The following is a 15,720-nucleotide window of genomic DNA, read 5'->3' as shown; positions in this document are numbered from 1 at the left end:
CGACCTACGCTATTAATGCGGTACTGGACTCTACGAGCCGTACCTCAATGGCATCCGCCAACTCTGTAGTTTTGCGCAGAGCCTTATGGTTAAAGGAATGGAAAGCAGATTCTGCGTCTAAAAAATGTTTAACCAGCTTGCCATTATCTGGAGACAGACTGTTTGGTGAGCAATTGGCGGAAATCATTAAACAGTCCAAAGGTAAGGACTCCTCCTTACCCCAGCCCAGATCAAGCAAACCTCCACAGAGGAAGTGGCAGTCAAAGTTTCGGTCCTTTCGAGGCTCGGGCAAGCCCCAATTCTCCTCGTCCAAAGGGACTCAGAAAGAGCAAAGGAGCTCTGATTCCTGGCGGGCTCACTCACGCCCCAAGAAAGCAACCGGAGGTACCGCTTCCAAGGCGGCTGCCTCATGACTTTCGGCCGCCTCCCTCCGCATCCTCGGTCGGTGGCAGGCTCTCCCGCTTTTGCGACATTTGGCTGCCACAGGTCAAAGACCGGTGGGTAACAGACATTTTGTCTCACGGGTACAGGATAGAGTTCAGTTCTCGTCCTCCGCCTCGGTTCTTCAGAACTTCCCCACATCCCGACCGAGCAGATGCCCTTCTGCAGGCGGTGAATTCTCTAAGAGCAGAAGGAGTGGTGGTCCCTGTTCCTCTTCAGGAACGAGGTCAAGGTTTTTACTCCAATCTCTTTGTGGTGCCAAAAAAGGACGGCTCATTCCGTCCTGTTCTGGACCTAAAACTGCTCAACAAGCATGTGAACGCCAGGCGGTTCCGGATGGAATCCCTCCGCTCAGTCATTGCCTCAATGTCTCAAGGAGATTTCCTAGCATCAATAGACATCAAGGATGCTTATCTCCACGTGCCGATTGCTACAGAGCACCAACGCTTTCTCCGCTTCGTGATAGGAGACGACCATCTTCAGTTCGTAGCTCTGCCATTTGGTCTGGCGACAGCCCCACGGGTGTTCACCAAGATCATGGCGGCAGTGGTAGCAGTCTTGCACTCTCAGGGACACTCTGTGATCCCTTACTTGGACGATCTACTGGTCAAGGCACCCTCTCCAGAGGCATGCCAACTCAGCTTGACTGTTGCACTGGAGACTCTCCAGACGTTCGGGTGGATCATCAACTTCTCAAAGTCAAATCTGTCACCGACCCAATCACTAACGTATCTTGGCATGGAGTTTCATACTCTCTCAGCGATAGTGAAGCTTCCGCTGGACAAGCAGCGGTCTCTACAGACTGGGGTGCAGGCTCTCCTTCAAAGTCAGTCGCACTCCTTAAGACGCCTCATGCACTTCCTCGGGAAGATGGTGGCGGCAATGGAAGCGGTTCCGTTTGCGCAGTTTCATCTGCGCCCACTTCAATGGGACATTCTCCGCCAATGGGACGGGAAGTCAACATCCCTGGACAGGAAAGTCTCCCTTTCCCAGACGGCCAAGGACTCTCTGCAGTGGTGGCTTCTTCCCACCTCATTATCACAGGGAAGATCCTTCCTACCACCGTCTTGGGCGGTGGTCACGACAGACGCGAGTCTGTCAGGGTGGGGAGCAGTTTTTCTCCACCACAGGGCTCAGGGTACGTGGACTCAGCAGGAGTCCACCCTTCAGATCAATGTTCTGGAAATCAGAGCAGTGTATCTTGCCCTACTAGCCTTCCAGCAGTGGCTGGAAGGGAGACAGATCCGAATTCAGTCGGACAACTCCACAGCGGTGGCATACATCAACCACCAAGGGGGGACACGCAGTCGGCAAGCCTTCCAGGAAGTCCGGCGGATTCTGATGTGGGTGGAAGCCACGGCCTCCACCATATCCGCAGTTCACATCCCCGGCGTAGAAAACTGGGAAGCAGACTTCCTCAGTCGCCAGGGCATGGACGCAGGGGAATGGTCCCTTCACCCAGACGTGTTTCAGGAAATCTGTCACCGATGGGGAAGGCCGGACGTCGACCTCATGGCGTCCCGGCACAACAACAAGGTCCCAACCTTCATGGCACGGTCTCGCGATCAAAGAGCTCTGGCGGCAGACGCCCTAGTGCAAGATTGGTCGCAGTTCCGGCTCCCTTATGTGTTTCCACCTCTGGCACTCTTGCCCAGAGTGCTACGCAAGATCAGATCCGATTGCAGCCGCGTCATACTCGTCGCCCCAGACTGGCCGAGGAGGGCGTGGTATCCGGATCTGTGGCAGCTCACGGTCGGCCGACCGTGGGCACTACCAGACCGACCAGACTTACTGTCCCAAGGGCCGTTTTTCCATCGGAATTCTGCGGCCCTGAACCTCACTGTGTGGCCATTGAGTCCTGGATCCTAGCGTCTTCAGGATTATCCCAAGGGGTCGTTGCCACCATGAGACAGGCTAGGAAGCCCACGTCCGCTAAGATCTACCACAGAACGTGGAGGATATTCTTATCCTGGTGCTCTGCTCAGGGAGTGTCTCCCTGGCCATTTGCATTGCCTACCTTTCTTTCTTTCCTGCAATCTGGGTTAGAAAAAGGTTTGTCGCTCGGCTCCCTTAAAGGGCAGGTCTCGGCGCTATCCGTCTTTTTTCAGAGGCGTTTGGCACGCCTTCCTAAGGTGCGCACGTTCCTACAGGGGGTTTGCCATATCGTACCCCCGTACAAGCGGCCGTTAGATCCATGGGATCTGAACAGGGTACTAGTTGCCCTCCAGAAGCCGCCCTTCGAGCCTCTGAGGGAGGTTTCACTTTCTAGACTATCACAGAAAGTGGCTTTTCTGGTAGCGATCACATCTCTTCGGAGAGTGTCTGAGCTAGCAGCGCTGTCATCCAAGGCTCCCTTCCTGGTCTTCCACCAGGACAAGGTAGTGCTGCGCCCCATTCAGGAGTTTCTCCCGAAGGTGGTATCCTCTTTTCATCTTAATCAGAATATCTCTTTACCTTCGTTTTGTCCTCATGCAGTTCATCGGTATGAGAAGGATTTACATTTGTTAGATCTGGTGAGAGCACTCAGAATCTACATTTCCCGCACGGCGCCCTTGCGCCGTTCGGATGCACTCTTTGTCCTTGTCGCTGGTAAGCGCAAAGGGTCGCAGGCTTCTAAGGCCACCCTGGCTCGATGGATCAAAGAACCAATTCTTGAAGCCTACCGTTCTGCTGGGCTTCCGGTTCCATCAGGGCTGAAGGCCCATTCTACCAGAGCCGTGGGTGCGTCCTGGGCATTGCGACACCAGGCTACGGCTCAACAGGTGTGCCAGGCAGCTACCTGGTCGAGTCTGCACACTTTCACCAAACATTATCAGGTGCATACCTATGCTTCGGCGGACGCCAGCCTAGGTAGAAGAGTCCTGCAGGCGGCAGTTGCCTCCCTATAGGGGAGGGCTGTCTTGCAGCTCTAACATGAGGTATTGTTTACCCACCCAGGGACAGCTTTTGGACGTCCCAATCGTCTGGGTCTCCCAATAGAGCGACGAAGAAGGGAATTTTGTTACTTACCGTAAATTCCTTTTCTTCTAGCTCTTATTGGGAGACCCAGCACCCGCCCTGTTGTCCTTCGGGATTTTTGGTTTGTTTGCGGGTACACATGTTGTTCATGTTGAACGGTTTTCAGTTCTCCGATGTTACTCGGAGTGAATTTGTTTAAACCAGTTATTGGCTTTCCTCCTTCTTGCTTTTGCACTAAAACTGGTGAGCCAGTGATCCCACTGGGGGTGTATAGCCAGAAGGGGAGGGGCCTTACACTTTTTAGTGTAATTGCTTTGTGTGGCCTCCGGAGGCAGTGCTATACACCCAATCGTCTGGGTCTCCCAATAAGAGCTAGAAGAAAAGGAATTTACGGTAAGTAACAAAATTCCCTTCTTTGCCCTCATCCAATTCACCAATGTGAAAAGGATTTGCACTCATTAGATCTGGTGAGAGCACTCCGGCTCTACGTGTCTCGCACGGCGCCCCTGCGCCGTTCAGATGCCCTCTTTGTCCTTGTCGCTGGCCAGCGTAAGGGTTCGCAGGCTTCCAAGTCAACCTTGGCTCGGTGGATCAAGGAACCGATTCTTGAAGCCTACCGTTCTTCTGGGCTTCCGCTTCCTTTGGGGCTGAAAGCCCATTCTACCAGAGCCGTGGGTGCGTCCTGGGCATTGCGGCACCGGGTTACGGCTCAGCAGGTGTGTCAGGCAGCTACCTGGTCTAGTCTGCACACTTTCACGAAACACTATCCGGTGCATACCTATGCTTCGGCAGACGCCAGTCTAGGTAGGCGAGTCCTTCAGGCGGCGGTTGCCCACCTGTAAGAGGGGGTCGTTTTCGGCTCTTTTTTATCGAGGTATTCTTTTACCCACCCAGGGACTGCTTTTGGACATCCCAATTGTCTGGGTCTCCCAATGGAGCGACAAAGAAGAAGGGAATTTTGTTTACTTACCGTAAATTCCTTTTCTTCTAGCTCCTATTGGGAGACCCAGCACCCGCCCCTGTTCCCTTCGGGCTGTTTGTTCTTTTGTGTACACATGTTGTTCATGTTGAATTGTTCTTTTGGTTCATGGTCTTCAGTTCTCCGAACATCCTTCGGATTGAATTTACCTTAGACCAATTTATAAGTTTCCTCCTTCCTGCTTTTGCACTAAAACTGAGGAGCCCGTGATGCACGGGAGGGTGTATAGGCAGAGGGGAGGGGTTACACTTTTTAAAGTGTAATACTTTGTGTGGCCTCCGGAGGCAGAAGCTATACACCCAATTGTCTGGGTCTCCCAATAGGAGCTAGAAGAAAAGGAATTTACGGTAAGTAAACAAAATTCCCTTCTTTACACTAGTTCTTAGTACTCCCTAGTACTCTAACTCTTCTCCTGTACTTCGGCCACTGGCCGGGTAGGGGTTCCTTACGGGGTCTAGGTCCAGGTTCCGGTCAAGGAATCTTGTCTCAGCTAACCCTGTTTTCGGGTTTTTTCTCTTCCCACCCTTGGGGACTGCTTTAGGACGTCCCATGGTTTCCTGTGTCCCCCAATGAAGCGATAAAGAAAAGTAGATTTTGGGTACTCACCGTAAAATCTCTTTCTTGGAGCCTTCATTGGGGGACACAGCACCCGTCCTTTTTCTAAGACTTCAATAGATCCGGAATTTTCTGGTTTTCAAGTTTCTCCTCGTACTGCTTTTACACAAACTGATCTCCTCAGCTCCAGTCAGTGGGTGTATACTACGTGGGAGGAGTTAACTTTTTTATTTGCATAGTGTCACCTCCTAGTCCCAGCAGCATACACCCATGGTTTCCTGTGTCCCCCAATGAAGGCTCCAAGAAAGAGATTTTACGGTGAGTACCCAAAATCTACTTTTTACCAGATGGGTCTGTATCACACTGTCCAACCAGAGCTGACCGTGTAGGACAGCCCTTTGAACTAGAGGGGAAATTGTAACACCCACTTGTCAGTTTATTCGAGTTTTTGTTTTTTTTGAATAATAACTAAACAAAACAGAGTTCTAAAAAGAGGTTCTCTAGAATTGACTAAATTTGCATTGCAAGCATTTACCAAGTCAGATATGTCAGAAAAGATTGTCTTAAAAGCTTTCATAAATCGCTAAAAGTTGTGTGAAAACTCTACAACCTTTGGCGCTCATTAGCCATTTTGCCTCGGCTCCGCTGAGAGGGACGGAGCCGCGACGGGACAAGGGCACTCACACCCACTCGTCTGAGTCATCAGTAATGCACAGAAGCAGCTCGTCGCTTATTAATGGCGAACACTTCTTAATGAATTCGGCATTTTCTATTTCAGCAAGACTCAACGTAGATTATTCGTCTCCTAAATGTCCTCTTTTTATTTTGCAGGAAGTTTGAGCTGGCAACACAGGTATTTAAAGTTCAAGTCAAATGTAAATGGTATGAAATACTTTTTAAAAAAAAACCAAAAACTTATACTTTTTTTTTGTTTTTACACAGCTTGCTAACAAGCCAACGATTCTGTTTAATCCTCCAAGTAAAGAAATGCAAAAAGCTCTTAACATCGTTCAGACCAATTTCAGATCAACAACTGCAACAAATCCTCCATCTTTGGTCCCGGCTGAAACCTCTCCACATCCTGGCAGACTTCTTGACCGGTAAGTGAACCACCCAACCCGACAGCAACAGTGGCCGCCATGCTGTACTGTCCCTACTGCAGGGGTCTAGAGTAAAGTTTGTTATTAGGGCCTACAAGTTCTGACTTGACCAAAACTTCCAATTAAAATCCTTCAGTTTCTCTTTAAAATGTTTCTCCTGGACCTTGTATTATATACCGTCCTACTTGGGTATTGGAGTATATAGCAAAAATTGCAATCTAATGGAGACATGAACATATATGGCTGTGAAGACCCTCAGTTGCTATAGTAAGCCATTAGCACATACGTCAGAATTCTTTAAAGGGAACCTGTCAGGTGCAATATGCACCCAGACCCACGAGCAGTTCTGGGTGTATATTGCTATTACCTGCCTAACTGTCCCTGCATCTAGTAGCATAGATAGAGATCTTTAGAAAAAGCATTTGTAAAGATCCTTTATATATGCTAATGAGCGCAGGAAATAGTCGCAAGTGCTGTATAGCTCTCGAATAGTCTGCCCTCTTAGCATGTTAACACACCCACAGGGGCATGCTCACATGCTGTTCAATGCCCATTTCCCAGCGTCATCAGCGATGACCCGTGTACCTGTGTCCGTTGTTACCGACTCTTAGACGCCAGCTTTAGGCTCAGTTTGCATGATCAGAAGTCACCGCTCTTATGGTCATGCGCACTATGAAGCTAGGTGTACACGTCCCAGTTTCAGAGAGGTCTCGTGCGCATGACCGGATGTGGCAAGACTTCTGATCATGCGCACTGAGCCTAAAGCTGGCGGTAACAACAGACACGCGTACACCGCTGATGACGCTGGGAAGTGGGAATTGAATAGCATGTTAGCACACCCCTGTAGCGTGCTAACATGCTAAGAGGGCGGACTAGTCAGGGATAATAACTCCCTTGCAACTAGTCCCTGTGCTCATTAGCATATCATTAAGAAGCTTTAGAAATTCTTATTCTAAAGATCTCTTTTTCTATGCTACTAGATACAGGGACAGTTAGACAGGGATTAGAAATATGCACCCAGAACTGCTCGTGGTTCTGGGTGCATATTGCACCTGAGAGGTTCCCTTTAAATGTCAGAGATTGACAGCAGCATCCTAATAGTTATCAATACTCTGAGCTGACAACGGTTGCTGCTCTTATAGGCAACTACAGGCTGCCACCCGCCACATATTGAGCAGACTCTGCACTTGATGTCCTAGATTGGAAAGGGGTAGATTTACTTTTATTAGCTTCTGTTTTTACATCTTTTCCTCTTAACCTTACCTTTTAGGCGGAAACGTCTGCTTTCACAAGATAATTCTCCTGAGCCGGCTAAAAAGCTGCAGCTTACTGTAACAGAGACCATCGAGCTTCCGGATGGAGACGATGATGATGATTATAATGATAAAGATGAGGAGGTAGATGATGGAGATGTGATCATCATGGAGGAGGTCAGCACACCCAAACCCAAGAGTGATAAAACAACAACTGAGAACGGCATCGGTCTCAGTCCTGTCCCCATGGAAAGTTTGGAAGGGGAACCTTCAGGCATGACTGCAGCCACCACACAGACAGACAGACCAGAAATAACTGTAAAAAAGGAAGAAGATGATGAAAGCGCCTATGGAAACGTCCGTGGGTGCCAGATGTCATCAGGTGAGCAGGTCCACCAACACTGCAATGGCGCCATGACACATAACCAGCAGAACCACAGCCCCGCGGTACAAGATGAGACGGAATATTATAAGAAGCATTGTGAGGAACTGAGCGCTAAACTGAAAAACTTGGGTGAAACCATAGCTCAGCAAATGAAAAGAGAGACTTCTCACCAGCAAACGCAGACTCTGGCCAGCTCCGGGGACGTAAAGTATGAACAGGCCTTAAAAGAGATCAGCAGGCTTAATCTAATGTGTAAAAAACTGCAGGAGCTGAAATCTGAGCCCGGCTCTTCTCCCATTGTTGAAGTGGACAGCACGAGTGAAATCGACGATATGGCGTTACAACTGGATGACATTTTCCGGAAGCTTGACTCCTGTTCTGCAGAAAAAGATCAATGCAAAGCGGAGGTGAGAAATCTTCAATGTCTCCTAATAAATTACTATACTTGCATGCAAGTCTTTCTTTAAGCCAGAGGTAATTGTGTTCCTGGGCACTGTACCCTCCAAGCAGGGCCCATTTATCTAGATAAATGGTTCTGTGCAGGGTCCAAAGACATTAGAGAAGCCTGCTTTCCTGGTGATCTGTTTGGGATAATGGGAACAACCGTAGTGATCTAGTGAATAGGATATTGCCACAATTCCTAGTGGTTTAGGTCTGTACAAAAGGACCTTTAACCCCTTCACGACCTTGAACGGATAGATCCATCATGGTGCCCTGGTACTTAAAGACCCATGACGGATCTATCCGTCATGGCGAAATCATGGCACCGGAGCCCCGGTGACTGCGATCGGTTCACAGAAACCGCAGATTCGGGAAGGAGGGGACCTGTGCCTGACCTCAGGAGGGGTGGTGCCTCCTCCCCGGACCTACAGAGGCTGTGATTGGCTGAGCGGCGTTCGTCAGCCAATCACAGCCACTGTAATGTTTCAACCACTGAAAGTGGCTGAAACATTGAAATCCAGCCATGGTCAGTGCAGCTATAGCCCTGACCATTGGCTGGAGTTGGGTGACCTCAGCTGGATCACCCTCCCCCTGCTCCAGCAGCTCTGATTGGAGAGACCGGCCTTGTGACCGATCTCTCCAATCACCGTGGACCTGTTGCCAGTGACTGCCCACCTCCGCTTCGCTTCTCGGTCCTGAGCACGCTAGTACAGTGAGTGTATACAAAGCAATAGCAGGGTGACAAGCTTCCAGTCCCATGCTGTTATGTGACCGGATCATGTGACTCGGAAGTTGCCGTGCTGCCATTGTACTGTATCAAACTGGCGAAAAGCCTCCCGATCCGCCACCGCCCTCCTCCTCCATCTGCCACCGCTCTCCCTGATATGCTGCCCGCACCCCCACCTGTCATCCTCGTGATCGGCTGCCCGCACCATCCTCCTCGTGATCGGCTGCCCGCCCCCTCCCCCTCGTGATCGGCTGCCCTCCCCCTCGTGATCGGCTGCCTGCCCCCTCCCTGTCACCCCCGTCCGCCCCCTCCCCCTCACCCCCGTGATGTCCTCCCTGCTCCCCCCCATGTCACCCCCGTGATGTGCGCTCCCTCACCTGTCACCCCCGTGATGTGCGCTCCCTCACCTGTCACCCCCGTGATGTGCGCTCCCTCACCTGTCACCCCCGTGATGTGCGCTCCCTCACCTGTCACCCCCGTGATGTGCGCTCCCTCACCTGTCACCCCCGTGATGTGCGCTCCCTCACCTGTCACCCCCGTGATGTGCGCTCCCTCACCGGTCACCCCCGTGATGTGCGCTCCCTCACCGGTCACCCCCGTGATGTGCGCTCCCTCACCGGTCACCCCCGTGATGTGCGCTCCCTCACCTGTCACCCCCGTGATGTGCGCTCCCTCACCTGTCACCCCCGTGCTGTCGCAAGGGCCGTTTTTCCATCTGAATTCTGCGGCCCTCAACCTGACTGTGTGGCCATTGAGTCCTGGCTCCTAGCGTCGTCGGGGGTATCTCAGGATGTCATTGCCACTATGAGACAGGCCAGGAAACCAACGTCCGCCAAGATCTATTACAGGTCGTGGCGGATCTTTTTGTCCTGGTGCTCTGATAAGGGTTTTACTCCCTGGCCTTTTGCCTTACCCATTTTTCTTTCATTCCTTCAATCCGGAATGGACAAGGGTTTGTCACTCGGCTCTCTCAAGGGACAAGTATCGGCGCGCTCAGTATTTTTTCAAAAGCGCCTGGCAAGGCTTCCGCAGGTCCGCACGTTCCTGCAGGGAGTTTGCCACATAGTTCCACCCTACAAGCGTCCGCTGGAACCCTGGGACCTTAACAGGGTGCTAATGGCTCTTCAAAAACCACCTTTCGAGCCGCTGAGGGATGTCTCTTTATCACGTCTTTCGCAGAAGGTGGCATTTCTTGTGGCAATTACCTCACTCCGAAGAGTGTCGGAGCTTGCAGCGCTGTCATGCAAATCCCCCTTCCTGGTTTTTCACCAGGATAAGGTGGTTCTGCGTCCTGTCCCGGAATTTCTCCCTAAGGTGGTATCTCCTTTTCATCTCAATCAGGATATCTCCTTACCGTCATTTTGCCCTCATCCAGTTCACCAATGTGAAAAGGATTTGCATTCATTAGATCTAGTGAGAGCACTCCGGCTCTACGTGTCTCGCACGGCGCCCCTGCGCCGTTCAGATGCGCTCTTTGTCCTGGTCGCTGGCCAGCGTAAGGGTTCGCAGGCTTCCAAGTCAACTCTGGCTCGGTGGATCAAGGAACAGATTCTTGAAGCCTACCGTTCTTCGGGGCTTCCTCTTCCTTCGGGGCTGAAAGCCCATTCTACCAGAGCCGTGGGTGCGTCCTGGGCATTGCGACACCGGGCTACGGCTCAGCAGGTGTGTCAGGCAGCTACCTGGTCTAGTCTGCACACCTTCACAAAACACTATCAAGTGCATACCTATGCTTCGGCAGATGGCAGTCTAGGTAGGCGAGTCTTTCAGGCGGCGGTTGCCCACCTGTAAGAGGGGGCCGTTGCGGCTCTTTTTATTGAGGTATTCTTTTACCCACCCAGGGACTGCTTTTGGACGTCCCAATTGTCTGGGTCTCCCAATGGAGCGACAAAGAAGAAGGGAATTTTGTTTACTTACCGTAAATTCCTTTTCTTCTAGCTCCTATTGGGAGACCCAGCACCCGCCCCTGTTCCCTTCGGGCTGGTTGTTCTTTTGTGTACACATGTTGTTCATGTTGAATTGTTCTTTTGGTTCATGGTCTTCAGTTCTCCGAACATCCTTCGGATTGAATTTACCCTAGACCAATTTATAAGTTTCCTCCTTCCTGCTTTTGCACCAAAACTGAGGAGCCCGTGATCCACGGGAGGGTGTATAGGCAGAGGGGAGGGGTTACACTTTTTCAGTGTAATACTTTGTGTGGCCTCCGGAGGCAGAAGCTATACACCCAATTGTCTGGGTCTCCCAATAGGAGCTAGAAGAAAAGGAATTTACGGTAAGTAAACAAAATTCCCTTCTTCACGGCTCAACTTTATTAACTTTTGTGAAGCCCCCAGAGGTTCAAAGTGCTCAATAAACATCTAGATAAATTCCATGAGGGGTCTAGTTTCCAAAATGGGGTCACATGTGGGGGAGCTCCACTGTTTCGGCACCTCAGGGGCTCTCCAAACGCAATATGGTGTGGCTAACGATTCCAGCTAATTTTCTGTTCAAAAAGTCAAATGATGCTCCTTCCCTTCCGAGTTCTGCCGTGCGCCCAAACAGTGGTTTTTCGCCACATATGAGGTATCTGCGTGCTCAGAAGACATTGCCCAACAAAATTTGGGGGTTCATTTAATTCTGCTACCCTTGTGAAATGCAATATTTGAGGCTAAATTAACATTTTTGTTGCAAAAAGTAAAATGTTAATTTTTTCCTTCCACATTGCTTTAGTTACTGTGAAGCACCTGAAGGGTTAATGACCTTCTTGAATGTGGTTTTGAGTAGCCTGAGGGGTGCAGTTTTTGGAATGGTGTCACTTTTGGGTGTTTTTGTGTCATGTAGACCTTTCAAAATCGCTTCAAATGTGATGTGGTCCCTAAAAAAAGTGGCTTTGTAAATTTTGTTGTAAAAATGAGAAATTGTTCAAACTTTTAACCCATATAACTTCCTTAATTTTTTTTTTTTTCCCCAAAATTGTTCTGAGGTAAAGTAGACATGTGGGAAATGTTATTTATTAATTATTTTGCGTCGTATGTCTTGTTGGTTTTAGAGCATAAAAGTTTGAAAATTACAAAATTTTCGTGAAATTTCCGTTTTTTTTTATTACAAAGAAATGCAAAAAATATCGGCCTAAATTTACCACTAACATGAAGCTCAATATGTCACGAAAAAACAGTCTCAGAATCACCGGGATCCGTTAAAGCGTTCCAGAGTTATAACCTCATAAAGTGACACTAGTCAAAATTGCAAAAAGTGGCTGGGTCTTTAGGGTCAAAATAGGCTGGGTGCTGAAGGGGTTAACCAAATTTTTTATGGTGAACTGGACACGCAATGTAATAGCAGATGCAGAGCAGAATAAAAAGTTTTAAGTCCTCGGGGGTATTGTTAGTTAGTTTTTCACTGGTGGTTGTACTTCTTCTGGATTTACTGCCCATTCATAAGCAGGAAGTAACACAGTAGAAAAATAACTCTTCCCCATCCATGGCTTAGGGTTCTCAGTGTGTGAGATGTACACTGTGTGCAGAATTATTAGGCCAATGAGTATTTCTTCGGCGCTCCATTGGGAGACCCAGACGATTGGGGTGTATAGCACTGCCTCCGGAGGCCACACAAAGCAATTACACTAAAAAGTGTAAGGCCCCTCCCCTTCTGGCTATACACCCCCAGTGGGATCACTGGCTCACCAGTTTTCTGCTTTGTGCGAAGGAGGTCAGACATCCACGCATAGCTCCACTGTTTAGTCAGCAGTAGCTGCTGACTATGTCGGATGGAAGAAAAGAGGGCCCATACTAGGGCCCCCAGCATGCTCCCTTCTTACCCCACTTGTGGTTCGTAAGGTTGAGGTACCCATTGCGGGTACGGAGGCTGGAGCCCACATGCTGCTTTCCTTCCCCATCCCCCTGAGGGGCTCTGTGGAAGTGGGATCTTACCGGCCCCCAAGCCCTGAGGCCGGGCTCCATCCACAGACCCAGTGAACCTGATGGATACGGAGCTGTGTACCATTCAGGGACAAGGCCCTGCAACTTTCAGGTACTCTGTGTCCCCGTTCAGGCGGGCACGCACACACCAGACTTGCTGGGTGTGTTAGTGCGCCGGGGACAGTAACGCTGGGGTTTGAGTCACAGCAGCTTAGCTGTGTGACTTCATGTGCTGGGAACTACCGCGCCGGCCACTCTCGGAGCGGCGGCGCGGCTGGGACTTGTAGTGCGCCGGGGACTTAGCGCCGACCGCGCTTTTACGGCGGCGGCGCTTATAAATTTAGTCCCCGGCTTTTGCGGCCTAGCTCCGCTTCGTTCCCGCCCCCTCCCTGTCAATCAGGGAAGGGGAGAGACGCTGTACGTTTACTCAGCGCCGAGGGCTGGAGCCTTATTTACATGCTCCAGCCCTCTCACTTGGCACAGTGGGACACAGGTTTCCCGCTTTTGGTCTGGCACGCCCAGGGCCCGCCCCCCCCTCCACAGGACGCCGGCAGCCATTCCTGCATGCAGTTCTGGCTGGAGGACGGACACAGGCTCTGGGAGACCCAAGACTAGGGATTTCTGGACCACACACCCGCGTTTAGCGGGCGGTAAGCAGCACTTTAGTGCTGGCCCCTCTTGTGCCACAGTGTGTATTGGTGTACTTTTCCCTGTACCAGATATCTATAGATATATACTGCACTGTACGGTCGCTTCTTGGCTGTATACCCTATATTGCTCTGGGAAGACAACAACATGTCATCCACAAAACGCAAGGGTGCCACGGCACGGGCTGTATTCACTGCTTGTACAGCATGTGGGGCTAATCTACCAGCAGGCTCCAACGACTCTCATTGTGTGCAATGTTCAGTCCCAGTGGCACTTCGTCAGCCAGAGCCTATGGTGGTAGTAGCCCAGGCAGAGTCGCCTGTGAACCCTGCCCCGGTGACGGGGACAGAATTTGCAGTCTTTGCTGATAAAATGTCTGTGACTATGACAAAAATCCTGGAGACCTTGCAGTCCAGGCCAGTTGCTCAGACCATGGACACTACTGTCCCTATGTTCCCCGGTCCCCCTCAGTTGGAACTAATCCGTACTTCACGGGGGTCCCAGGCATCACTGGCTGAGGGCTCTGACTCCGATGACAGTCCCAGGCCGCCTAAGCGAGCTCGCTGGGAGAGACCCTCCACGTCATCACGCGGGTCAGGGTCTCAGCGAGAAGGGTCTCTATATGATGAGACAGAGGTGGGTGATCAGGAGTCTAGCCCTGACACCGCACTCAATTTGGATACGCCAGATGGTGACGCCATGGTAAATGACCTTATAGCGGCCATCAATAGGCTGTTGGATATTTCTCCCCCAGCCCCTTCAGCAGAGGAGGCAGCTGCCCAGCAGGAGAAATTCCATTTCCTGTATCCCAAGCGTAAATTGAGCACCTTTCTGGATCACTCTGACTTCAGAGCATCAATCCAGAAACACCATGCTAATCCGGACAAGCGTTTTTCCAAACGTCTTAAGGATACACGTTATCCCTTTCCCCCTGACGTGGTCAAACGCTGGACCCAGTGTCCAAAAGTGGACCCTCCAATATCCAGGCTTGCAGCTAGATCCATAGTTGCAGTGGAGGATGGGGCTTCACTTAAAGATGCCAATGACAGACAGATGGACCTGTGGTTGAAATCTGTCTATGAAGCTATTGGCGCGTCGTTTGCTCCAGCATTCGCGGCCGTGTGGGCGCTCCAAGCTATTTCAGCTGGTTTGGCACAGGTGGACTCTTTCATACGTCCAGCAGTGCCGCAAGTGGCGTCCTTAACTACGCAAATGACTGCGTTTGCGACCTACGCTATTAATGCGGTACTGGACTCTACGAGCCGTACCGCAATGGCTTCCGCCAACTCTGTAGTTTTGCGCAGAGCCTTGTGGTTAAAGGAATGGAAAGCAGATTCTGCTTCTAAAAAATGTTTAACCAGCTTGCCATTATCTGGAGACAGACTGTTTGGTGAGCAATTGGCGGAAATCATTAAACAGTCCAAAGGTAAGGACTCTTCCTTACCCCAGCCCAGATCAAGCAAACCTCAACAGAGGAAGTGGCAGTCAAAGTTTCGGTCCTTTCGAGGCTCGGGCAAGCCCCAGTTCGCCTCGTCCAAGGGGACTCAGAAAGAGCAAAGGAGCTCTGATTCCTGGCGGGCTCACTCACGCCCCAAGAAAGCAGCCGGAGGTACCGCTTCCAAGGCGGCTGCCTCATGACTTTCGTCCGCCTCCCTCCGCATCCTCGGTCGGTGGCAGGCTCTCCCGCTTTTGCGACATTTGGCTGCCACAGGTCAAAGACCGGTGGGTAACAGACATTTTGTCTCACGGGTACAGGATAGAGTTCAGTTCTCGTCCTCCGCCTCGGTTCTTCAGAACTTCCCCACATCCCGACCGAGCAGATGCCCTTCTGCAGGCGGTGAATTCTCTAAGAGCAGAAGGAGTGGTGGTCCCTGTTCCTCTTCAGGAACAAGGACAAGGTTTTTACTCCAATCTCTTTGTGGTGCCAAAAAAGGACGGCTCATTCCGTCCTGTTCTGGACCTAAAACTGCTCAACAAGCATGTGAACGCCAGGCGGTTCCGGATGGAATCCCTCCGCTCAGTCATTGCCTCAATGTCTCAAGGAGATTTCCTAGCATCAATAGACATCAAGGATGCTTATCTCCACGTGCCAATTGCTACAGAGCACCAACGTTTTCTACGCTTCGTGATAGGAGACGACCATCTTCAGTTCGTAGCTCTGCCATTTGGTCTGGCGACAGCCCCACGGGTGTTCACCAAGGTCATGGCGGCAGTGGTAGCAGTCTTGCACTCTCAGGGACACTCTGTGATCCCTTACTTGGACGATCTACTTGTCAAGGCACCCTCTCAGGAGGCATGCCAACTCAGCCTGAATGTTGCACTGGAGACTCTCCAGACGTT

General features: G+C 50.8%; 1 protein-coding gene across 2 annotated transcripts in view; it reads left to right on the top strand.

The window, feature by feature from the left end:
* LOC142290908 (MORC family CW-type zinc finger protein 3-like) overlaps nt 1-15,720 on the top strand; it is a 156,823-nt gene that overhangs the window by 122,337 nt on the left and 18,766 nt on the right. For both annotated transcript variants that reach the window (XM_075334988.1, XM_075334989.1), the window contains exons 13-15: nt 5,765-5,786; nt 5,876-6,033; nt 7,304-8,078. In XM_075334988.1, the coding sequence (XP_075191103.1) occupies nt 5,765-5,786; nt 5,876-6,033; nt 7,304-8,078 (955 nt within the window). The remainder of the gene's footprint in view (nt 1-5,764; nt 5,787-5,875; nt 6,034-7,303; nt 8,079-15,720) is intronic.

The sequence above is a fragment of the Anomaloglossus baeobatrachus genome, chromosome 2 (assembly GCF_048569485.1).
Source record: "Anomaloglossus baeobatrachus isolate aAnoBae1 chromosome 2, aAnoBae1.hap1, whole genome shotgun sequence".
NCBI lineage: Eukaryota > Metazoa > Chordata > Amphibia > Anura > Aromobatidae > Anomaloglossus > Anomaloglossus baeobatrachus.
Note: the sequence above shows the minus strand (reverse complement) of the source record. Positions and strands in the feature narration are given on the sequence as shown.